The sequence below is a fragment of the Taudactylus pleione genome, unplaced genomic scaffold, assembly GCF_031769625.1.
Source record: "Taudactylus pleione unplaced genomic scaffold, aTauple2 ptg000229l, whole genome shotgun sequence".
NCBI classification, from domain to species: domain Eukaryota; kingdom Metazoa; phylum Chordata; class Amphibia; order Anura; family Myobatrachidae; genus Taudactylus; species Taudactylus pleione.
In genome coordinates this window covers 2,243,456-2,267,972 of record NW_028284631.1, presented here as the reverse complement: position 1 = coordinate 2,267,972, position 24,517 = coordinate 2,243,456, and the positions used below count along the sequence as shown (strand labels likewise).

The following is a 24,517-nucleotide window of genomic DNA, read 5'->3' as shown; positions in this document are numbered from 1 at the left end:
TCTAGTGGATCACTGTGGACAAAGCCTGTGTTCACTCTCAGCGTCTCCGGTCTGTCCCGAGACCGGAGGTAAAACTGCCACTTCACGAGTCACCGCGAGCGATGACCCGCCTTACCTGTCCCCTTGTGTACGTGTTGCAGTCTGGGTCCGTCCGCGGGGCCGGCTAACGAAGACCCCGCCGAAATCCCCAACCAAAGCTGGCGTTGCGGCGCCTGGAGGGTTGACGGAGCGCAGCACAGACATCCTGCTGCACGCTCAGTAAGAAGTACTAACAAAAATAAATAAAAGCTATTTGGGCTGCCTAAGCAGCCCACTGTATAACTGTGACCCGACTCCGGCCGAGCACAGACGAAACTGAGGTGCCTCTGGCTCAGGGTATAGGGGGTTGGACCAATGCATCCAGGGAGCTGAAAGCTTTAACTGCGTGGTGCCTGGTCCTCAACCACCACCTATACCACAAGGTCTCCCTGTGGAATCCTATGGACCCTGAAGAAAACGGAATACCTTCCATCTATAGCTTGGCTCCTGCTAGATGGCACAGAAACAGACAAATCTCAGGTGCGCAACTCCAAATTTTATATATATATATATATATATATATATATATATATATATATACACACACACACACACACACACACACACACACACATATACACACATAAAAATGAGAGGTGCTACCTGATGAGACTAATTGCAGGCACAGAAATAAACAAATCTCAGGTGCACAACTCCAAATTATTAATAATATATAAATGCAATAAAATTTTGCGATCAATAGAGGTTTTTAGCATAATCATGGCCAAGGTTATGGGCCTACCCACCATATCCAGGTAACCTCTTTTCGGGTAGGTCCCTAACATACTAGGGTTCAAATCCAGAGCACAGGACCCTCCTGATAGATGTGCTTGTAGAGTATTAGGGGTATATTTACTAAAGTGAGAGTTTTCAGAAGTGGAGATGTTGCTCATAGCAACCAATCAGATTCTGCTTAACATTTAAGCTGCATACACACACACACACACAATGATTTTGTTACCAACGATTTTCCCTTAATGAAAATCGTTCAGTTGGTCAGTCTGACTGAACTACAAACATGAACGCACATGAACGATAATCGTTCATCGCTTTAACTCAGAAAGTGAATGATTTTTTTCAACGATTGAACGATATCGTTAATGATAATCGTTCAAAAAATCGTTGTGTGTATGCACCTTTAATAATAATAATACATTTTATTTATATAGTGCTTTTCTCCTAAAGGACTCAAAAGTGCTTTACATTTGCCTTTACAGTGCAAAATACAAAATAAGCTTAAACAAGGGACTTTAGTGAAATGCTTGGGTGAAGAGGTAAGACTTGAGTCTATTTTTGAAGGATTCTAGAGTTGAGGCCTCTCGAACTGTGCGGGGAAGCGAGTTCCATAAGGTTGGAGCCACAAAACTGAAAGCTCGACCCCCAGACGAATTCCGGGAGATTCTAGGTACTGTTAATAGCCCTTCGTCAATGGATTGCAGTAATCGAGTGGGATGGTAAGAAATCAGAAGCTGCTTTAGGTACCTTGAACCATGGTCATGTAGGGCTTTGTAAGTTAGTAAGCCAATCTTGAAAACAATTCACATCTGACAGGCAGCCAGTGAAGGGAGTAGAGAGTGGGTATTATGTGGCTGGAACGGGGCTAGCACCTTCGTCTAGAAAATAATAGCTAGAATCAGAAGCAAGAGAGCGGGTATACCGTGGATTTTGGGCTGCCGATCTATTATTTTGAAGTATATAGAACAGGGTTTGCAGATTTGCCAATTTAAGCTGCTACAGAAATATCATGGGCTATGAATAAAAAAAATTTTTTTTTTAATTTGCCACATCCATACTGATTTCCTTCCAGATTTATAAATACAAGACAAAATTATACGTCATATTAATCATATGTACATGTAAAAGGGACACTCATTTTTAAATATATGTTCACATGAAAAAATATAGGACGCTAATTAGCATGATATAGGCTTACTATTAGCCCTTTTCTATCCAAGTGCTGGGTCTGACGCCGGCACAAATCCTGGTTACCACCAGATCGGAGCCGTTCACACTACACATGGGTGCAGTGCCAGTGCTTGGAGACATCTCCTTGTGCCAGAATGCGACTCTGCCACACTGTAAACGGGTCAGGTGTCGGATGACCCTGGTTACCAGTTTACACTGCACCTTACCCAGGTCCTTTTTCGGGAAAAACCCTGCTCACTAGCAGGGTTGGCTTCACAGGTGAATGGACCCAGGTAGAGCAGTTTCCACTGATAAAAATCTCGGGTGGATGCGCCATAAAAGTCAGGATTTTCAGATAAGTGGAAAAGGGGGTATATAATATAATATATATATTACACACACAGTTCAAGTATTCATGTGTTAACTTTGTTTTAGCACGTCCGTGTATACAACACTTTAGTAAATAGAGACAAAAAAAAGAAATCCATTTGTTTGAAGTCACCTTTTTGGAACTTGTGAATGCGACTCCTGAAAAAGCGTACCTGTCCACCACAAGCGTGATCCCACTTCTCAGCTTCTCTTTTATTATAGGACTACATGGGGAAAAAATAAATAATAATAAATTTTTTTTATCTGTTTTCCACCACCAGGCAAATCATGTTACATGCAGCTTTCCCAGTTTATATACTAACTACAGGCTTGAACATGTTTTTTTCTGCTCTGAAAGACTAATTGTACTGTATAATATAGTAATATAAGGAGGACAAGGCAGAGGAAACATCTCCTGATTTCTCACAGGTATGTCACACCTTGAGGGCCAGTGAAAAAGAAACTTTTGAAAGTTTCTTGAACTCATTGGAAAGACAATAGTAATATCATTATACCATCCAAAGATATATTTTTACTGTTTTAAACCAGAAACAAAATTATATCTTACAGTATAGAAAAGGAGGTAATTGATGAAATACATAACAGCCTCTCTGCAGCACAAATACAGCCATGAACTCACAGCGAGCACATTGTAAACAAGTGAGCCTAGATTTTTTATTTGCTGTGACAGCAGCAAACATCACGGACACTTGATTTTGCCACATCTATCTGCGATTGCATTGCAACTTTTAAGTGTGGTAGACCTTTAAAGTGGACCGGTCACCTACAAACCGTGATGCAATCTATTTTGTGATCTGAACCAGCGAGTAGCCTTCAATCTGCTATAAAATCTGTTAAATCACATACAGATGTGTCCTCATACACCTATCCCTTTTGCAATATATGGTGTGAGATACCTGGCAAGATTCCTGAACTGCGCACTTTCCAAAATTTTGAATCTTAGTATGCAAAGTATATTTTAGGTACTTAAAATTTGTATAGTCGCAAATTTGTTGTCGGTGGGTGAGCAGGAACTGGCACTTAACTACTGTAGCTTTAAGAACATTAGCTCCTCCCCCTGCAACCGCCAGAAGGCCAGTGTATGTTAAGTACCGGCGTGGGCTCAAGTCCTGAGCCGGTTGGTAACTGACTTGGTGAGGTTGATTGCGCTTCAGCAGAAAGATCAGCTTCAGGCCTCAGCCTTGACTACTTCAGCGCAGGGACTTGGTTCCCTACCTCCTGGTGGGACGGTCTCTAAGCCAGTGCCTGATCCTCCCTGGCTCAGCACCATGAAGCGCATGGCAACGGGATTTGGAAAGGTATCAACTTATTTTGAGCTTTTTTTTTTCTTCAGAGGATCGAGTGCACGCGGTGCATAAATGCATTCCATCTTCCAAGAGACCAGTGGACCTCACGGATTTAAAAGAGTAGGATGACGAGATTCTGAAGGACGTGATCCTCTCTGAAGGGGGATGACTAATGGGACACCTGTACCGAGCCCCGAGGACTGGATGGGCACAAAACGGGGCTGCGGCAGGCGGACGCTGTTTCAGCTGGCGGGCCTCATAGCGGCCGCCCAGCCCCTTGAAGCCTGGCCAGGGCAGCGCTGGGCTCTTACAGGTGACTCAGCTGTGGCCCGGACCTTTAAGCAACGCAGCAGCGTGACATCATAGGTCACATCGCCGCACGTCAGGCAAAAATATGAGATATGGTAAGAACTTACCCTTGTTATCTCTATTTCTACGAAGTCCATAGGGCTCCACAGGATACCTTGGGGTATAGGCGATGGCGGCATACATCGGGCACCACACAGTTTTCAGCCTCCCAGGATGCACTGGGGTCCCTCTTCTATACCCCGTCCCTGAACGAAGGCAAATCAGTTACGTAACAAGCCATAGGCCGGAGGAGACGACAGAGAGAGAAGAAAGTCTGGAACACACAAGAATCACATTCTCCCAGAAGGAGACGGAAAAACAGATGACCAGATCAAAGCCTAGTGTTCCCGCTAGGCTGTTTTAGCGGGGCGCGGCGCCCTGCCCTCCTTCTGGAGGACAAAAAGCACCCTGCCCTCCAGGAGGAGGGCAAAAAGCACCCTGCCCTAACAGCCTGCGGGAGCCGTTCTCACCCGCGGGACGCAGGGTCCCGCGGGTGGACAAACATGCGGTGACCCGGTCACCGCCGGGCGCATGCGCCCGGCGTCTATTCTCCGTTTCTGCAGCGCTTGGGGGCTGCCCGGCATGTCCGTAAGCGCCGGGCACGCCCCCAAATATGACGAAAAGGGGACGCGTCTTATAGACACGCCCCTTTTCGGAACCACGCCCCCTTTTCAGGCGAGCGCACAACATTGCCCTCTCTAGTTCCGGCGCCCTGCCTGCCGCCGGAGCTAGAGGGAACACTAAAAGCCCATCTGCAGTACAGGTGCGACAGGGCGGGAGTCCTGTGGAACCCTATGGACTTAGTAGAAATAGAGATAACAAGGGTAAGTTCTTACCATATCTAATCCACAGGGTATCCACAGGATACCTTGGGGATGTCCCAAAGCAGTATCCTTTAAGGGTGGGGACGCTCCTGTGCTGAAAGGAGAATCCACCGCCCGAAGGAAGCATCCGGAGAGGTGAAGGTATCAAAAGCATAATACCTCACAAAAGGTATGGACAGAAGACCATGCGGCTGCCTTGCAAAGCTGAACAGCCGAGGCACCACGGCGAGCTGCCCACGAAGACCCCATAGACAGAGTTGAATAAGCTTTAAACAAACAGAGGATGGTAGAGGAAGTCCCTCATGAATGTAAACCTCAGAAATCGCCATGCGAATCCATCCTGCCAAAGTTTGCTTAGTGGCAGGCCAACCCTTCTTACGGAAACCATAGAGGACAAACAAGGAGTCCGACTTCCGAAATGAATTGGTACGGTCAACATAAATCCTTAGAGCCCGTACCACATCCAAGGAGGCCTCACCAGCTGAAAGGTCTGGGGAATTAAAGGCTGGTAATATAATTTCCGTATTAATGTGGAAACCAGATACCACCTTAGACAGGAAAGGGCGAGTGCAAAGCACCGCCCTATACCTATGAAAAATCAGAAAGGGAGGGAGACGAGAGAGCCCCCAAATCTGACACCCTTCTGGCCGAAGCAATGGCCCAATGGTTCAAATGGCGGTCCTTGGAGAGCCCTCAGGACAACAGCCAAATCCCAAGAAGCCACCGGTGGAACAAAGGGAGACTGAATACGAAGTACACTTTGCATAAAGGTGCGGACATCAGGAAGAGTAGCAAATCTACGCTGAAATCACACAGAGGGCAGAAACCTGCACCTTCAGGAAAGCAAGGTGAAGACAGTGATCTAAGCCGCCTGTAGGAAAGCCAAAACCCTGGATATCCTAAACACCTGAGGATCATAGCCTCTAGTGTAACACCATTCAAAGAAAGTATGCCACACTTTGTGGTAAATTCTTGATGAAGCAGGCTTCAGAACATGGTGTTAACCAGAGCTAGAAAAAACCCTGGAACTTAAACGGGCTGTCTGAACAGCTACGCCGTCAAAGACAGACGACCCTGGTCCGGGTAATGGCAAGAACCTTAAGATAATAGGTCCGGACGTTGAGGCAACAGCATCGGAGTGTCTATGGAGAGACTCCGAAGATCTGAGTACCAGTGACGTCTGGGCCACGCTGGAGCAATCAACAGGAATGTGCCTTCTTCTTACTTGAACTTCCGAAGTACTTGAGGAAGAAGGGAGAACGGAGGGAGAGGTACGCAAACTGGAAGGTCCACTGGGCCAACAGAGCTTCCACCAGAAGAGCCTCCTCGTCTCTTGTTGTTGACCAGTACACCGTGAGGAGGTCATGAGGCTTATCTCTGGAAGGCCCCACTCATTCACTAGGAATTATAACACCTCATGGTGAAGAGACCATTCCCCTGGATGCACGTCCTGACGGCTGAGGAAGTCCGCTTCCCAGTTGAGGACTCCTGGTATGAACACTGCCGAGCCAGAACGCAGGACACCTGTGTCAGGGCTGCCTGACTTCTGGTTTCTCCTTGGCGGATTATGTAAGCCACTGTGGTGGCGCAGTCTGACTGGACTTGCCACAGCCCCCCAACTCTGGAAACTGGCATTCTGAGGGCCCAGTCCGAGATCCAAAAGGGGCGTTTCTTGTTGAGGTGGGACGTCTGTAGTCACCAGGCCAGAGACAGCCGTACCTCTGGAGAAAGCACCATTGCCAGTGTCTTTATCCGATGGGGCAACGCATTTCGTCAGAAGATGATGAAACTTCTGCAGAGGTCTGCTCATTGTCGAGTGAACGAACACTCGGCCACTCTGAAGACAAATAGAAATCTTTGCCTGTAACGCAGAGATCTTTTCCTCTGTCACAAAGATCCTTCGTTGTGTGAGGAACCACTTTCAGTTTATCAGCCAGTCGTGATTCTGCAACACAGATACTGTCTGTTGCAGATGGCCCTGAAGTACCCCCCTAGACCAGGGGTCTTCAAACTTGGCCCTCCAGCTGCTGTGGAACTACACATCCCAGCATGCACTGCCACCTTTTTGATATAACAGCATGCTAAAACTATGTGCAGTGCATGCTGGGATGTGTAGTTCCACAGCATCTGGAGGGCCAAGTTTGAAGACCCTTGCCCTAGACCCTAAGAGCAGAAGGTCATCCAGATAGGGCAACAGGCAGACTCCCTGCAACCGCAGGCAGGCTGCTATAACTGCCATGATCCTGGTAAGCATCCGCGGTGCTGGAGAGGCCAAAGGGCAGTACCTGAAACTGGAAACGTGGATTGATCACTGCGAACCTGAGGAACCGTTGGTGAGCTAAAGCAACTGGGACATGCAGGGAGGCATTCTGAATGTCCAAAAGGACACCTTAAAATCCCTAGGTTCCTAAGCCAATGTGATGGAACACAGGGTCTCCATCCTGAACCAAGGGACCCTCAAAGGCTTGTTGAGGGACTTGAGGTTGAGAATAGGCCGGTAGGGCCCATTGGGTGTCAAAACCAGAAAGGAGTTATGTGAAACCCTGTTCCTCCCAGAGGCAACGAAACAGGCACTATAACTCCCACTTGGAGCATAGAGTGCCCTACTTTCTGGAATTCCAGGGCCTTGTCTTGACTGACAGAAGGCCTGTGGTGAAAAATCGGCTGGGAAGCCTTTTGCGGAAGGAGAGGGTGCACCCATGAAAGATCACTTCTCCTACCAAAGTGTCTGTAGTAGTCTGATATCAGCACTGGGCGAACTGAAGAAGTCGGGCTCCCACCCTGGGGTCCCCAGGGGAAGGCCCATCCTGTCAGGCTTAGGGCCTACCAGCAGATGTGACATCCAGGCATCTGGTACACCAAGCCTGTTTCTTTGGCTTGGTAGACTACCTGGCCCCTGACTGGCTAGGAAAGGACTGTTCTTTGGACTTACCCTGGGCCCAATAGGGCCAATAAGGACAAAGTCCCAGAACCTGAAGGAACCTGGGCCGATGGTAGACATGCAGATTTAGCTGCTGCCAAAGTGCTCACAATCTTGTCCAGATTAGGGCCAAAGAGGACCTCACCATTAAAGGGTAAGCATTCCAACCCTTTCTTGGAGTCTGCATCAGCTCGCCACCACTGCTGCCGAGGAAATTCTAGAAGTGAGGAGACCTATAACCAAGGCTGCCTCATTAACATATATGGATCCAAGGCACCTGCCTCCGTTCCATTCTTTGGCTACCCAGCTTGGCTGGTCTGGAAGCTCCCCCCTGTAAGGGAGTATATGGACTTCCAACAAAGCATCACTTTGTGACACACAGCATTCGAGAAAAACATAGGTAAGGGTGCAGTACTCAGTAGGCATGTAATGAACTACAGGAAATGGATAAGCTGCAGTTAACATTCCTGTGATATCACTGACGAAGGGTATTCCGCAGAATACCCTTGACACATACAAGTTTCGTGCCCGCGAAACCTCGCATTTGCGAAAAGGTCTCACTTTGGCAAAAAAGTATCGCACAGGCGAAAAGGTATTGCCTACCTAGCGTGGCATACACGTGAAACTACATCGCCGAAGCAAAGAGTAGGCAAAAAGGCTGATTCCGCCAAACGCTTGCCCCATGGTGGCTTAAGGGATATCCCTGCAACATGGACTGGAGGTAGCAGTCAGTCTCTGTACAAAGGTAGAGAGAGAGACACACACACACACACACACACACTACTATGAACACTGTGTAAACCACCAGGAAGGGAGAATTATCTGCATCTTGTCACCGACCTGCGTCGTAACAGGTAGAGTGGAACAGCAGGGTGTACGTCATACCTGCAGGCCCAACCGCATGGTAATCACACACAGCATGCACTGGGTATAATGCAACAACATATTATATATTACACACACACACAGTAACAAAGCAAAATACTAGTCCTGTCAAGCCGCAGGAACTTACTGCATAAATATGGCAGAGTGCAATACCAATTCCCACAAGTACATGTCATAAATGTGAGAAAACCCTCAGAGTTCACATTACCCTCCGCTAACGGTACTTTGCATGCGGTACGTTTTAGCTGAGGAGAATAATCATGTTCACTCTCAGACATGAGTGTGAACAATGTATGTGACGCACCACACAGAAAAACACTTTTCATTTTAACTGTGAGATAAGAAGCACCCTGCAGCACCGCAAGGGAGAGAAAGACGGGGATAGTAAAATGGCTGACAGTGATGAAGTGAAAGTACAGTCAGACAGCGCTAGCATATAGTCACATACAATGCAGAAATAAAATCACCTGCACTACAGGCACTGTGATCAACTACGCAGACACAAAGCCTGGTAGGAAACAGTGCTGCATACACTGACCTCATCTGAGGAGAGGTAAGCGGGGGACCCGGACCGCGCGGTCCCCTGTACCAAAATCCAGCATCGTTCGCCACTTGTATAAAATGGCCACCGAGGAACTGATAGAGACAGGCCGGGGGAGGAACGCTGCCACAGCCCGCCAGAAAGCTGTGGAAAGGCACTGTGCAGCGGGGGAGGCGCCGCCTGTGAGACAGGGAAAGCACACCCCTGGCATGCTATTAACCCCTGGGACGCTGGAACATTTTCCATACTGCTGCAGCCCGCTGTCCCTGGTGGTCTAGTGGAAGCGGAGGATCAGTACCTTGCTCCATGCACAGCCTGTCCCAGGGAGCCCCCTGGTAGGAACAAAAGACTAAATCGGCAGTAACCCGCCGCTTACCTGAATCCCCGTGAATCCGCCCACAGTCTGGAATATCGGGGTCCCCGCTGGCTGAGACCCTGGTACCCGCCAGCATCCCCGGATCAGTACCGGTGTTCTGGCTCGGCGGGGTGAAGGAGCAGCAGCATGGACCTCTAATTAGGTTGTCCATGCTGCCCGGTCATATTTATCGCAGCAACGCTGCTGGAAGAAACTACATGGCTGATCCAACAGCCCCACTCTGAAGAGTTGATCCGACGCCGTGCCGCGCACCTAAGAAACTGATTTACCTTGGCTCAGGGGCGGGGTATAGGAGAGGGACCCCAGTGCATCCTGGGAGGCTGAAAAACCTTTAACTCTGTGGTGCCCGGTCTGCCGCCATCGCCTATACCCCCAAGGTATCCTGTGGATACCCTATGGAGCCTGAAGTAGAAATCTGCAGTGTGGAGGGGATGGTAGAGGAATAAGGGCTGCGGAAGTGGAAGATGATGGGACTGGGACCTGGATACGGAAGAAGGTGAAGAGGGCATAGGAAGCAGATAGGGGCTGGGGGCAGAAGAAGGTGATGGGGCAGAAGGTGACATGGCATGGGCTCGGGGCAGAGGAAGGAGACGTGGGGCTGGGGGCAGAGAAAGGAGACGTGGGGCTGGGGGCAGAGGAAGGTGACATGGGGCTGGGGCAGAGGAAGGTGACATGGGGCTGGTGGCAGAGGAAGGTGACGAGAGGCTGAATTTAAGAATGTTGATGAGGGACTGAATGGCTGGCTGCAGACACCATCCCTCTTACCCCTGAGGCATCCACAGCACTGTCATCAAGGAGACCTTGCAGAGACGGCAGACAAGAACTTCAGCCAGCATCATCAGTGACAGAGAGAGAGTGTGGTAAGTCAGTGTATTTTTACTTTATTTAAAGGCTGGCACATCTTTCAGTTAACATTCTCATGCTTCACATATCACACATGCAGAGGAGGGATGTGCGGAATCGGGGGGTGGTGGTGAGAAGGTATAGTCCCCAGAGACATCAGTGTACTGGGCTCCGAGATTTCTGTTGAGGCCCTGGTTCCGGGTGACGTCTTCCACTGCGGCCATATCTCCTGCAGCAGGGTCGGTTTTTGCAAAAAGGATCTTCCTCGGTTGGCTTTTGAGCCCAGGCTCTGCAAGGCTGGAGGTTTTCCTCCTTCAGTAATCTGTACTTTGTCGCGGGGCCAGAAACAGTTTAGTTGTACAATTACCACAGGGTCTGCAAGATCTAGAACATGTGGTGCGAAAAGCGCAGGGTTCATACTTCAAGGTTCACTTTCCTCGTTTCTTGGCATTCCTTCTTTGAAGGTGCAGATTTCAGTGCTGGCTGCATCTCTCCCTTCTTCCAGAGGTTTGGACTTTATTTTTTTAGTGTGTTACAGGTTCAGCCACCGTTTTGTCAGTTGGTAGCTCCATGGGATCTTATCCGGATCCTCGCGGCTCTCAAGCAGGCTCCCTTTGAGGCATATTTACTAAAGTGCAGGTTTTTAGAAGTTGAGATGTTGCCCTTAGCAGCCAATAAAATTCTACTTAACATTTATCTAGCACCTTCTAGAAGATAATAGCTAGAATCTGATTGGGGGCTATGGGCAACATCTCCACTTCAAAAAACCCACACTCAAGTAAATATACCCCTTTATAATCGTCGGACGTTCAGTTTGTTACTTGGCGGTTAGTCTTCCTTATAGCTATTGCCTCAGCGCTGAGTTGGGTGCTTTGTCTTGCAGGCCTCTTATATTCCATGACGATAGGGCGGTTCTCCGTACGGCTCCTTTTTCCAGCAACAGGTGGTTTTGGCTTTCCACTTGATACAGGAAGTGGTCTTCCCGGTATTTCCTCAATCAACTACTTCCCAGGACTGGGATGATCGTTTTATTAGATGTAAATCAGTGTCCTGCAGACCTACTTGGATGTGACTTCCTCTGTCCGCCGTACAGATTCCCTGCTTGCTCTGTACGACACCCAGTAACGTGGTTAGCCAGGTACAAAAGCAGACCATTGCACGTTGGATTCACTCGGTCATCACTCAATCTTATTCCCTGGACTGGTTCGGCTGTCTGCGCATTCTGCACGGGTCGTGGCAACCTCCTGGGTAGCGCGGCACTGGGCTTTGGCAAAACAGCTCTGGCGTGCAGCTACTTGGTCCTCTGTCCACGCGTTTTTAGTTTCAGATTTTTGCCTCCGGTGGCACCCACTTTGGGCATACAGTTCTCCGGTCAGGCAGCCTGAGCGTTCCCTCCCCTGGGGGCGGCTGTTGAATGCCCCATGGTCCAGTGTCCCCCAGCCTTGCTGTGAGAGAAAACAGGATTTTTGGTTACTTACTGTTGAATCCTTTTCTCCGAATCAGACTGGGGGACACTGCGTTTCCTCCCTCACGATCAGTCGTGCGGTGGTTTGTTCTTCTTTGTCCTTTCCCTACGATTCTGTTTTGTTGTTGATACCAACAGTTTCACTGGGTTATTGCTTCTCCTTGACGGGCTCATATAAAATTGTACTGGCCTTCTGGGGGTGCAGGAGGAGGAGCTAATGTTCTTAAAGTTACAGTAGTTAAGTGCCAGCTCCTGCTCAAGTGCCAGCTCCTGCTCACCCAGCGCCAACCCCCATGGTCCAGTGTGCCCCAGCCTGATTCAGAGAAAAGGATTCAACGGTAAGTAACCAAAAATCCTATTTTTCCTCAACCTTGCTTTTTCCCCCCCGTCCATTGTGCTACTTTTTTCTCAATTTTGCATCTCACTGTACTAGGGGCCTTATTCAGCAGTGCACAGCTGAACGCAGATTCCCGATGATCAGGAATCTGTGCAGGCGCATGAACCGTTCTGCGCTGACAGATCTCCTGGCTTCTTTCTCATCTGCGGAGGCCGACTGAGTGACACCATGGGTCACCTTAGCCGGCCGATATCCTGCAGAGCATCCGATGCTGCGTTGGACAACGTAGCTCAGATACATAATGCAGCAAGAGGCGCGATGCCTCCTGCTGCATTACCATATCTGCACAGACTGAAATGCAAAGCTTTTTGTGAGCAGCTTTGCAATTCAGTATGAAGCTGAATCAGGCCCCAGGTATTAAGGATTAGGGTATTGTCGTGGCTAAGTAGAAAAGACTGTGGTGCTCTAGACGTGGCGGTTTGGTGCAATATGAGGATAGGTGTATGTGTACAGCAGGACTTGCATTTATGAGGTACTGGTTCTCGGTGAATTGGTTGACTACTTTCTCATAAATAGTATTTCAGACTACAAAATGACTGAACTCCATTATATGTACCCAGTGAAGCTGGCTACACATTCTGCAGTGTCATTTGGATCATCAATCACATTACCAACACGTCCCTTAATGATCTGATTCAGAATAGATCAGGTGTGTTTTGACACACACACATTGATATATCTAGCCAACTATCACAAAAGTGGTTGTGAAAGTTCCACTTTAAGGACGTTCGTGTTATTTATTTTCGTGCTATATATTTTTAGCACGTATAATATAAACACAGTGAAAATGTATTTAAGTTTAAAACTACCAAATTTTTAGGTTGTGAACTGAAGAAAAAACCCCCAAACCCCTCTTCGCCACTGCTCAGCGTGAACTGTGTATGGGGGTGAAACTATTGGCTACCCACTGGCACCTAGGGTCAGACAGGCAGCAGCACCTGCAGTAGTTGCTTATGTTTACTGTATAGCATGACAAATTCAGTATTTATGTGGGTTACAAGCCTTATACAGTTTTCCAAGCAATGTAATTAACTGACAGATTATATAGCCAAACACTGGAAGCCCATTACAAACCCTCCAAGTGATATCAGTTATCTCTGATAAGTCTTACACATGCTCCCAGCGGTTGGCAGAAAACAGCAGGTGAACAGTGTGATCTTCAATATCGCTTTTCTTTTCAAGATAGGAGCCAACGAGACGTCCAATTTCAGTTGTTCTCTCTGCCAGACCACAAGTAACACAAAAGAACAGTACACTGAATTAAGCTCAATCTTTCAAAGTTATTCAGGTAGAGACCAGGAAATCTGAAGTGGAAACACTCATCTGTAACCCTTTCCCAATAGAAAGGAAATAAAGCCCTTATCAACAAGGAAAATAGATTTTGTTGACCATAGAGCTATTTGCCCTTTGATAAACCAGTCAGATAGCTCTTTTCATCATATAGATGTTTAATTTGCCCAATCTGGGTGTTTTAGGAAAAGAAAAAAAAAAAAAGCCACCACAAACAAGTAGTTTTGACATTTCCATTCAAAACACTATTTGCTGTAGTGCTGAAAATAAAATGCATTTGAAAATCTGTACACACAATGTATTTAACTGAAGAGCAAAATCATACCTCCTAACAGTCTCAGGACAGAAGTCTGGCCCAGAACTCAAGAGATTCCAGGCTGTTCCCAGGCTCTCACTGCACTGTGAACAGATGCTGTTCACAGGGGATGTAGTCTGGAACCAGACGGTCTAAATGCCGACCGCCGGCTTCCAGACTGCTTTATCCCGACTAGGGACGAATGACAGGCGTCTAAATCTGGAGACCGATGCCCGGCATCCCCACCGAGCGGATGCCGGGCGCTGCAGCGGACAGCCGCAGGGGGGGGGGGGGGGGGCGGGGGTTTATGGGAGGTGTGTTAGGTTTAGGGCTCCCGGGGGGGACTTAGGGTTATGCACCCCCTGGGAAGTTAGGGTTAGGCACGCACACGCCCCCCCCCCCCCCCCCCCCCGGGAACTTAGGTTTAGGCACTTAGAGAGGGGGGTTTCGTTAGGGTTAGGCACCCCCAAGGAGGGTTAGGTTAGGAAATAATTACCTTTAGGACGATCGGGATTTCCTCCTTTGTCGGGCAGCCGCTGTCAGGAATTGAACCGCCAGCCATGAGGCCGGTGGTAATACATATCACACCTGTTCACAGTGCAGCCTACGGAGGTGCGAGAAACAAATGTGTGCAAACTACTTCGTTTGGGTGCCCAAAACAGGAGTTGAGACGCTTTGCGCGGCTAAACCCAGTGCTTCTAGGCGCGTTAAACACTAATAAGCATCTATCAGTAACAAGTGAATTGCTCTGGTAGACACCCATTTGTTAAGATTGCTGAAAAAACTATTGAATTCCCCCTTGAGTGCTTTCCCCCGAACTCCCCCTCCTCGAAGGATACCGCTGAAAGTGGGACAGTTGGCAAAATCAAGTATGCCTCCATCTTAGGCCACATACTCCTGGCATTTTCCTTGTTTATAACCCTAGTAAAAATCTAAGGCAAATACATTTGACATGGGGTTCATCACTAGCACTGTAGAGCTCCAAACAAACATTTACATGTGAAAAACTGACAGCAAATCAAGAAATAAAATGAAGGGTATTGTTATATTAAAATATTTTCGAGTGTCAAACATCTTTACATGAATTGCCATTCCAGGGCTCCCAACAGTCCCCATTTCCATAGCAGCACCAGGGGGTATGGGAAGAGCACCTTGGTTTGTAATCTGTGGGAGAAGGAGTTATTCAATCGCCACCCAGGGCAGGACTCTTCAACTAAATCAGCTCAACTACAGGCACTACCCCCTAAGTAGTTTGAGGTCTATACCAATGTGATAACATTAATAGCCCTGGGAATTAAATACTGCAATACACAGGTAACCACCGTGTAAGTACATAGTATAAGTACAAAACATTACTACAACAGACTTGGTAGCACAAGTAACTGGGTCAAGGGTAGGGCAACTCGCTGTTGCTAGAAAGAGCATGCAGTGGTCTCACAGGGAGTGTGATTTCATGACTGGTTTTCACGACAATGACACCATTGTAGCCGGGTCCACAACGAGCCACTCCTTGCTTTCATGACGGCCGCTGCAGACTAATCGTGCTGCGGTGGCAAGTGAACTAATCACTTAAGTATATAATGACGTGTTTCTGAAGATTTAGTAGCTGAAAATAATATGAGATATGGTTAGAACTTACCCTTGTTATCTCTATTTCTACGAAGTCCATAGGGTTCCACAGGATACCTTGGGGTATAGGTGTGACGTCAGTCGCAGGGCACCAAAGAGTTAAGCTTTCAGCCTCCCAGGATGCACTAGGTCCCCCTCCTATACCCCGCCCCCGGGCCAAGGCACCTCAGTTAGTTACCAAGCCATAGGCCGGAGGAGGAGAAGGAAGAGAGAGAACAAAGATCTGGACACATACAAGAATCACATTCTCACCAGAGGGAGACGGAAAACCGGTGACCAGAGCAAAGCCCATCTGCAGCACAGGTGCGACAGGGCGGGAGTCCTGTGGAACCCTATGGACTTCGTAGAAATAGAGATAACAAGGGTAAGTTCTTACCATATCTCATATTTTCTACTTCAGGGTCCATAGGGTATCCACAGGATACCTTGGGGATGTCCCAAAGCAGTATCCTTTAAGGGTGGGGACGCTCCTGTGCAGAAAGGAGAATCCGCCGCCCGAAGGAAGCATCCTGAGAGGCGAAGGTGTCAAACCTGTAATACCTCACGAAGGTATGGACAGAAGACCACGTAGCAGCCTTGCAGATCTGAACTGCCGAGGCACCACGTCGAGCTGCCCACGAAGGACCCACAGACCTAGTGGAATGAGCCTTCAGAGAAGGAGGGACCGGTAGGCCTTCATGAAGATAAGCTTCAGAAATAGCCATACGGATCCAGGCTGCCAAAGTTTGCTTTGAAGCAGGCCAACCCTTTTTACGGAAGCCATAGAGGACAAACAAAGCGTCTGACTTCCTAAACGAAGAAGTGCGGTCAACATAAGTCCTTAAGGCCCGCACAACATCCAAAGAGGCCTCACCCACAGAAAGACCCGGTGAGTTAAAGGCCGGAACAACTATTTCCTCGTTAACATGAAACTGGGAAACAACTTTGGGAAGAAACTCGGGCCGAGTGCGGATCACTGCCCTGTTCCCATGAAAAACCAAGAAAGGGGGTCTACAAGAAAGAGCCCCTAACTCAGAAACACGTCTGGCCGAAGCAATGGCCAGAAGGAAAACAGTCTTAGCTGTTAGCCATTTAAGATCCACTGAGCCCAGTGGTTCAAACGGCGGTCCTTGGAGAGCCCTCAGGACCACAGCCAAATCCCAAGGCGCCACAGGTGGAACAAAGGGCGGCTGAATACGGAGAACACCTTGCATAAAGGTGCGCACATCCGGGATTGTAGCAATCCTACGGTGAAACCAGACAGATAGGGCCGAAACCTGTACCTTCAAAGAAGCAAGGCGAAGCCCATGATCTAGTCCCGCTTGCAGGAAGGCGAGAATCCGAGACAGACGAAACTCCCGCGGTGCATAACCTCTCGGTCGACACCACTGGAAGAACGTATGCCACACGCGATGGTATATCCTCGCGGAAGACGGTTTCCGAGCTCGTAACATGGTACGCACCACAGAGCTGGAAAACCCCCGGGACCTCAGCATGGCCGTCTCAACAGCCACGCCGTCAAAGCCGAGTCAGGTCCGGGTGAAGACAAGGACCCTGAGACAGAAGGTCCGGTCGTAGCGGCAACCGCAGAGGACTGTCCACGGACAGACCCTGAAGGTCTGAGAACCAGTGCCGTCTGGGCCACGCGGGAGCTATCAACAGGAGCGTCCCTCCTTCCTGTTTGAATTTCCGGATTACCCGTGGAAGAAGGGAGACCGGAGGGAACAGGTATGCGGACAGAGCATCCACCAGAGACGCCCCTTCGTCTCTTGTGCGAGACCCGTACACCGGCAACTTGTTGTTGTGCCGGGACGCCATGAGGTCGATTTCTGGAAGACCCCACCTGTCCACCAGTAGTTGAAAAACGTCCGGGTGCAGGGACCATTCCCCTGGATGAACGTCCTGGCGACTTAGAAAGTCCGCCTCCCAATTTAGCGGAAGATTGCGCTCCGCCCAAACCAGGATCCGAGAGACCTCTACGAGAGCCGCCCGACTGCGAGTTCCTCCTTGCCTGTTTATGTAGGCCACGGTGGTAGCGTTGTCCGACTGGACCTGCACCGGGTGACCCTGGAGAAACCGCTGTGCCTGCAGGAGAGTATTGAAGACCGCACAGAGTTCCAAGATATTGATTGGAAGCTCCGCATCTGTCGGCATCCACCTGCCCTGGAACAAGTGTGGACCCGAAACTGTTCCCCAGCCCCGAAGACTGGCGTCCGTTGTCAACAGGACCCAATTTGGAACCCAGAACGGACGTCCCTTGTTGAGGTGGGTCGTCTTTAACCACCACGCAAGGGACAGGCGAACCTCCGGGGTGAGCACAATCGTCTGGGACTTCAGAGACTGAGTCAGCCCGTTCCACTTGGACAGGTGCTGCAGAGGTCTGGAGTGAAACTGGGCGTATTCCACCATGTCGAACACCGACACCATGGAGCCCAGTAACCTCATCGCCGAGTGTAAGGACACCCGGCGGCTGTGCAGACAACTGCGCACCCTTGACTGTAAAGCAGAGATCTTGTCCTCCGTCACGAAGATCCTTTGCTGTCCCGAGTCCAATAAGGCTCCAAGATGCAGAATCCTCCGAGACGGGATTAGAGTGGACTTCTGCCAGTTGATTAGCCAGCCGTGCCGTTGCAGCAGTGCAATGGTCAGGTCCAAGTGGTGTAACAGGAGCTCTGGAGATCCTGCCACCAATAACAGGTCGTCCAAGTACGGCAACATGCGGACTCCCTGCAGCCGCAGAGAAGCCGCCATGACCGCCATCACCTTGGTGAAAACACGTGGTGCTGTTGCCAGGCCAAAAGGTAACGCCCGAAACTGGAAGTGGTCGCTGCGGATTGCAAACCGAAGGAACTCTTGATGGCGCAAAAGAATAGGGACATGCAGGTAAGCGTCCTGTATGTCCAATGACACCATGTAGTCCCCAGGTTCCAGCGCCAGAATGATGGACCGTAGGGTCTCCATCCGAAACTTCGGGACCCGCAAAGACTTGAGTGCTTTGAGGTTGAGAATCGGACGATATGACCCATTGGGTTTCTGTACCAAAAATAGATTTGAATAGAAACCCTGGCCCCTCTGGGAGAATGGAACAGACACTATAACTCCAGCCTGGAGCATAGTGTGCAATACCTTCCGCAGCTCCGTAGCCTTGTTCCGGTCTGATGGTAGACCCGTGGTGAAGAATCAAGCCGGGGGTCTGTGCCGGAAGGAGAGGGCGTACCCGTGGGAGACCACCTCCAGAACCCAAGTGTCTGTCGTAGTGAACGACCAACACCGGGAGAACTGCAGCAGGCGGCCTCCCACCCTGGGATCCCCCAAGGGGAGACCCGGACCGTCAGGCCGCAGGCTTGTCATCTGGCTTGGGGGCCGGACGTCTGGTACTCCATGCCTGTTTCCGGGGCTTGACCGATTTCTTAGGGCCAGCCTGTCGAGGAAACGACTGTGGTTTGGGCCTGCCCTGGGCCCTAGATGACCGAAAGGACGATGGTCCAGAACCAGAAGGAGCAGCGGCCGACGGAAGACAAGCAGATTTGGCTGCCGCCAGCGTGGCCACAATCTTATCCAGATCCGGACGAAGAGAACTTCTCCGGTAAACGGCAACGCTTCCAGACCTTTCTTGGAATCTGCGTCCGCCTTCCAGGATCGCAGCCACAAGGTGCGACGAGCAGCTACCGCTGCTGAAGAAATTCTAGACACCAGAGTACTAATGTCTAGAGCCGCCTCGTTGATGTAGGTGGCCGAATCACGCAGATTGCCAATCAACTCCGCCTGTTCGGCCGGACAGTCGGATTCAAAAGAAGCCTCTAATGAATCCGCCCAGCGCTCCATCGCTCTGGCAACCCAGCAAATGGCCATAGCCGGCCGTGCTGCCCCCCCTGCAAGGGAATAAGCGGACTTCATGCAGATTTCTACCTTGCGGTCCGTAGCATCCTTAAGGGAGGACATGGATGGCATCGGCAATGTGGCACTACGGACAAGACGGGTCACGTGAGAATCCACCTGTGGAGGGGATTCCCACTTAGCAAAATAATTATCCGCGAACGGATAAGCCACCGCCAGGCGTCTCTGCGGCTGGTATCTTTTGCCAGGTTGTTTCCACGCCTCCTCTAAATGGTCCACCAACTGACCCGAAAGAGGAAAGACTGTGGCATCGCCCTTCACATCTTTGAAAAAGGCATACTTAGATTTAGCCGCTGGGGGAACTTCGTCCTCAATCACCAAGGCTGTGCGGACCGCCCGAATAAGTCCAGGAATATATACTTTGGACTTAGCATCAGCGTCCTTAGTATGGAGAGGTTCCTGATCGTAAGGATCCAGAATCTCCCCATCATCAGACGTCCCTTCGTCATCCTCATAAGGAGCGGACAGAGACGCCACCGGCCTTTTATGAGGCCGCATCACAGACTCCCCTTGCAACACATCCGACAAGTGCTGTACAGAACTCGTCAGGGAGTTAACCCACGCTGGCTCCTGAGAACCCGGGAGCGGGGAAATAGGGAGACTGTGGGGTACCACCAATTGTCGTGGGAACCCCTGCATGGGTGACGACACCACAGACTGCTGGGACAAACCCATCTGCGTAAACGCGGGCTGCGGAGCTAACTGGCCCACTAAAGCTGTTAACGCCTGAGCGAAACAAGCCCAGGGCGGCTCCTGTACCGGTGCTGTAACCGTAATAGGCCGCGCCATGGACAAACACTGCCGGCAAAGGCCCTCCGCGCTACCCTCCCCCTCCGCTAACGGTACTTTGCACGTGGTACACTGTAGCCGGAGGGGAAAATCACTTTCAGACATGATGGCACCACGTATGTGACCTCTCTCACCAATTAAGTATTAAATAGGCGAGAGACCACCCTGCAGCACTGCACCGCAAGGGCTTTAGCAGAAAGAACAGGGACAGTATTATAAAGCTGACAGTTTAGAGAAGAAAAGTTACAGGCAGCACTAGCACAGTCACATACAATGCAGAGAAATAACAATTCCTGCACTAACAGCGCTGATCACTCAACTACACAGACACAGGGCCTGGTAGGACACAGCGCTGCATACACAGACCTGAGCCACAGCGGAGGAGAGGTATGCGGGGGGACCCAGACCACGATGCTTCCTTCCAGACTTCCAGCAGCGTTCACCATGCGTTGCAGAGAAGATGGCCGCCGAGGAGCAGAGAGAAGCTGGCCTGGGGGAGGAGCGCTGACACAGGGCCAGTCAGCACAGTGCAGAGAGGGCTGTGTGCAGCGGGGGAGGCGCCGGCTGTGAGACAGGGAAGGCGCGCTCCCCTGGCATGCATTTAACCACTGGGACGCTGCAGCGCTACCGCTCTGCTGCGGTCCGCTGTCCCAGGGGGTAGTGGAAAGCGCAGGTTCAGTACCTGGCTCCACGCTGCAGCCAGTCCCCAGGGAGCCCCCTGCCTGGGGACTTAGGACCATGTGACCAGCGGGGACCCACCGCGGGACCCCGCTGCTTACCTTTGTCCCCCTTGGACCCGGCCATGGTCCGGAACATCTGGGGTCACCGCTAGCTGTGACCCCAGATGCTCACCAGCATCCCCGGATCGGTACCGGCGGGGGTGTAGGGAAGACAGCATGGACGTCAGGACTGACTGTCCATGCTGTACATCCAGATGTGCAGCCACAGCTGCACTGAAGAAAGCTTCAGGGGCTCTTCTAGCCCCCACTCCGACAGGTGCACCCGACGCCGGCCGGGCACCAAACTAAACTGAGGTGCCTTGGCCCGGGGACGGGGTATAGGAGGGGGACCTAGTGCATCCTGGGAGGCTGAAAGCTTAACTCTTTGGTGCCCTGCGACTGACGTCACACCTATACCCCAAGGTATCCTGTGGATACCCTATGGACCCTGAAGTAGAAAATAAGAATTTAGTTGCCAGGAAGTGATTTCTTAGAGTAAATAGTTCAGGGCTGGGGATTGCTTAGAAATATGAGTGGCGGGTACACTTTTACTTTCCTGGCACTTTCCTGTTTGTTTCCATGGTCAATGCAGTTCAACAGGGTTTGCACATGTAGCTCTGTACAACTAGCATATGACTTTAGCACGGGATCGGTATGAAATCCTGACGCCAGCTGGTAAGTACCCTAACCCTCTTCCCTCCCTAACCCTCCCTTAGGGGTGCCTAACCCCAAGACCCCCCAGGGGTGCCTATACCTAAGACCTAAACCTTCCTGCACCCTAACCCTCCCATAGGGTGTGCCTAACCCTAACCCCCCCCTCAAGAACCAAACTCTAACCCCACTACACTCCTTACACCTAACCCCCCCCCCCCCCCCCCCACAGCTAACTCTAAGGACGCCCCGGACTTACCTCGTTCGGGCTGTCGTCCTTTGACGTTCGGGCATCGGGATTAAGATAGGAAGATAGGCGTCAGTATTTCAACGTCTGTCTTAAGTCTCCCGTCGGGCTTGTGTGTTTTTTTGCACTGGTAGTGACTGAGGGAGAGGGGGGTAGCCAGTGGACAGGGTGAAATTGGAGGAGGCAGACAAGAAGGAGAGGGAAGATAGATGACGGAAATGAGGTACATGGGGGTAGAGTTAAAATTACTAAAGGCGGGTATCCACTAGGCGATTTTGACAGGCGATTGCACGATAACGTTATTATCGTGCACTCGCCCGCAAATCGGGCATGTAAATGACAAAAAAGACCAGCGAAGCGCATGTCCGCTGGTCGTTTTTGCTATCCATCATCGCCCGTACATGCTAGTCAACCTGACGATCCCGTCAGGTTCAGCATGTACAGGGATGATGGATGTGCCTGGACTGAACGTTCAGTCTAGGCACATCACTAGACATACAAACGACAGCACGATTGCAATGTCGTAATCGTGCTCTCGTTTGTATGTCTATAAGTGGATACACGACTTAAGGCTGTTAAAGAGGGGGTAATGGAACTAGACAGGTGGCAGGAATGAAGGAGGTAAATAAGAGGGGTGAAAGGAATGGGGAGAAGTAGAGTCAGGTAAAGGAAAAGTCGCCCGATCGGATCAACATATCGGCCAGTGTGTACCCACTATGCCCGACCCTGCGCACTCCTGTGGGTCGTCCATTATGTTGGCCTGCACGTAGCATAGTGGATAGAGCCGGTGCCCAACATATCGGGTGTTTGGTCACCGCATCTTGCAGTATGTATCAACAGCCATATATATAGCATGGTCAGGCATCACATCACTGAGTACACACATTAGCAAGTGTGTACCCAGCTGAAGACTGGCAAGGGAATGAGGTATGAAAAGGGTGGAGGTAAAAATATGGAGGTTGGTGTAGAGGAAGAAAAGCAATATAGGCAGATAAGGCTGTGCACACACTAAAATATTTAGGTTAGTGAGGACAAAGACACCCCTATAAATTGGGCTTTTTATGATTGGTTTGAACTTGTTTTTTACTTAATGGTTGCTTACATAGGAGTCTTTATAATGGGTGCAAGGTGTGTCGGCACACGGACCCCTGGGTCCAGGGGGGCCCACACCACACCCATAGGTAATAATACTTACCTCTCCGCCGACTCCCGAAGTGCTGCTCCGCAGCGCCGGACTGGTGCTGCAGAGCAGCAAACACTCACTGGGAAAATGACGGCGGCCATTTTCCCAGTGATCAGCACAAGCGCAGAAAAGATGTCCCCGGGAAAGAAGGCGCAGGCACCATTTTCCTGGAGACCTGCGCATGAAGCCAGAATCTACAGCGCTCAGTGCCGCCAAGAGAGAGGAGGGGGCCCAAACAGAGGCTGCACACAGGCCCCCTCCTCTCTTGAATCGCCCCTGGTTGCTTATTTTTCCTTTCAGAGCTGGCAACACTGATTATCAGGTGCATGACTCTTGGAAAAACCAGACACAGCGTGACCTGGCAGCCAACAGGACACGATTATTATTATTATTATCAGTTATTTATATAGCGCACACATATTCCACAGCGCTTTACAGAGAATATCTTACCTTTCGCATCTGTCCCTGCCCCAGTGGAGCTTACAATCTATATTCCCTACCACATGCTCATACACATACACACTATGGTCAATTTTGTGGGGAGCCAATTAACCTACCGGAGTACCCGGAGGAAACCCACGCAAGCACAGGGAGAATATACAAACTCCACACAGTTAGGGCCGTAGTGGAAATCGAACCCATGACCTCAGTGCTGTGAGGCAGAAACGCTAACCATTACACCGTCTGTGCTGCCATGGTACACGATGGTACACTACCCTCCAACACGATGGTACCCTACCCTCGTTCATGACATTGAGCACAGCCGCTGAACGATATCATTAACGATATCGTTTAGCACCGGGCTCTCTCCCCCATTCCCCGACATGCAGCAACCTGACGAGATAGTCAGGTTGGTCTGCATGTCAGCCCGATGAACAATGTCGGAAACGACCAGCGGGAGTGCGCATCGCTGGTCGTTTCCGACATAAAAGTGCACGATTTGTGCACAATTACTGAGCAATTGCACGATTACGATGTCGTAATCGTGCAGTCGCTCAGTAATATCGCCCAGTGTGTACCCACCTTAAGAGGGAAATCCAGGAGCAGAGCATTTTATACCTAGTGGAATGGGTCATGTTGGAGGGTCTGTGGTACTTGTAGTTATCCAACACCTGGTGAGCCCCAGCTGCACTTGCTGACAGACCCAGCCCGGACAACACGTGACAAAGCAGCAGCCAGCTGGTGTAGATGCAAGCCAGGGCACATTGCTGGCTGAGAGACCCCAGTTACCTGGAAAGCGCAGGCCCTCGGCCTGGTAGCCTCGCTCACGCAGTGCCTCCACCAGCCGCCGTGCTTGTGTGCTCTTCCCGGCCCTGTCAGCGCCCTCCAATACAATCAGTGCCCCACGCAGAGCCGCCATTTTCCGTTTACACAGGGAGTCTGACACTAGCACACGAAGGGCTGTGAATCAGTCAGAAATGCCGCGCTCACCACAGCCAATCACACTCAAGTTTACTGACCCCCTTCCAATCGGGGCGAAACCTATCAGCCAATAGCGATTCAGCGCTTCTACAAGCCTCGCTCCCCGATAGGCCTACGTTCTCCACCCTCCCCGGAATCACTAATCACCAAGACGACAG

At 50.4% G+C, this 24,517-nt stretch overlaps 1 protein-coding gene across 1 annotated transcript in view; it reads right to left on the bottom strand.

Annotated features, from left to right (window-relative positions):
• DTYMK (deoxythymidylate kinase) overlaps positions 1-24,482 on the bottom strand; it is a 31,087-nt gene extending 6,605 nt beyond the window's left edge. The window contains exons 1-3 of the mRNA XM_088479216.1: positions 24,168-24,482; positions 13,370-13,478; positions 2,486-2,576 (exon numbers count right to left, since the gene is read on the bottom strand). Of these exons, the coding sequence (XP_088335342.1) occupies positions 2,486-2,576; positions 13,370-13,478; positions 24,168-24,297 (330 nt within the window). The 5' untranslated portion in view covers positions 24,298-24,482. The remainder of the gene's footprint in view (positions 1-2,485; positions 2,577-13,369; positions 13,479-24,167) is intronic.
• Positions 24,483-24,517: the final 35 nt, after the last annotated feature.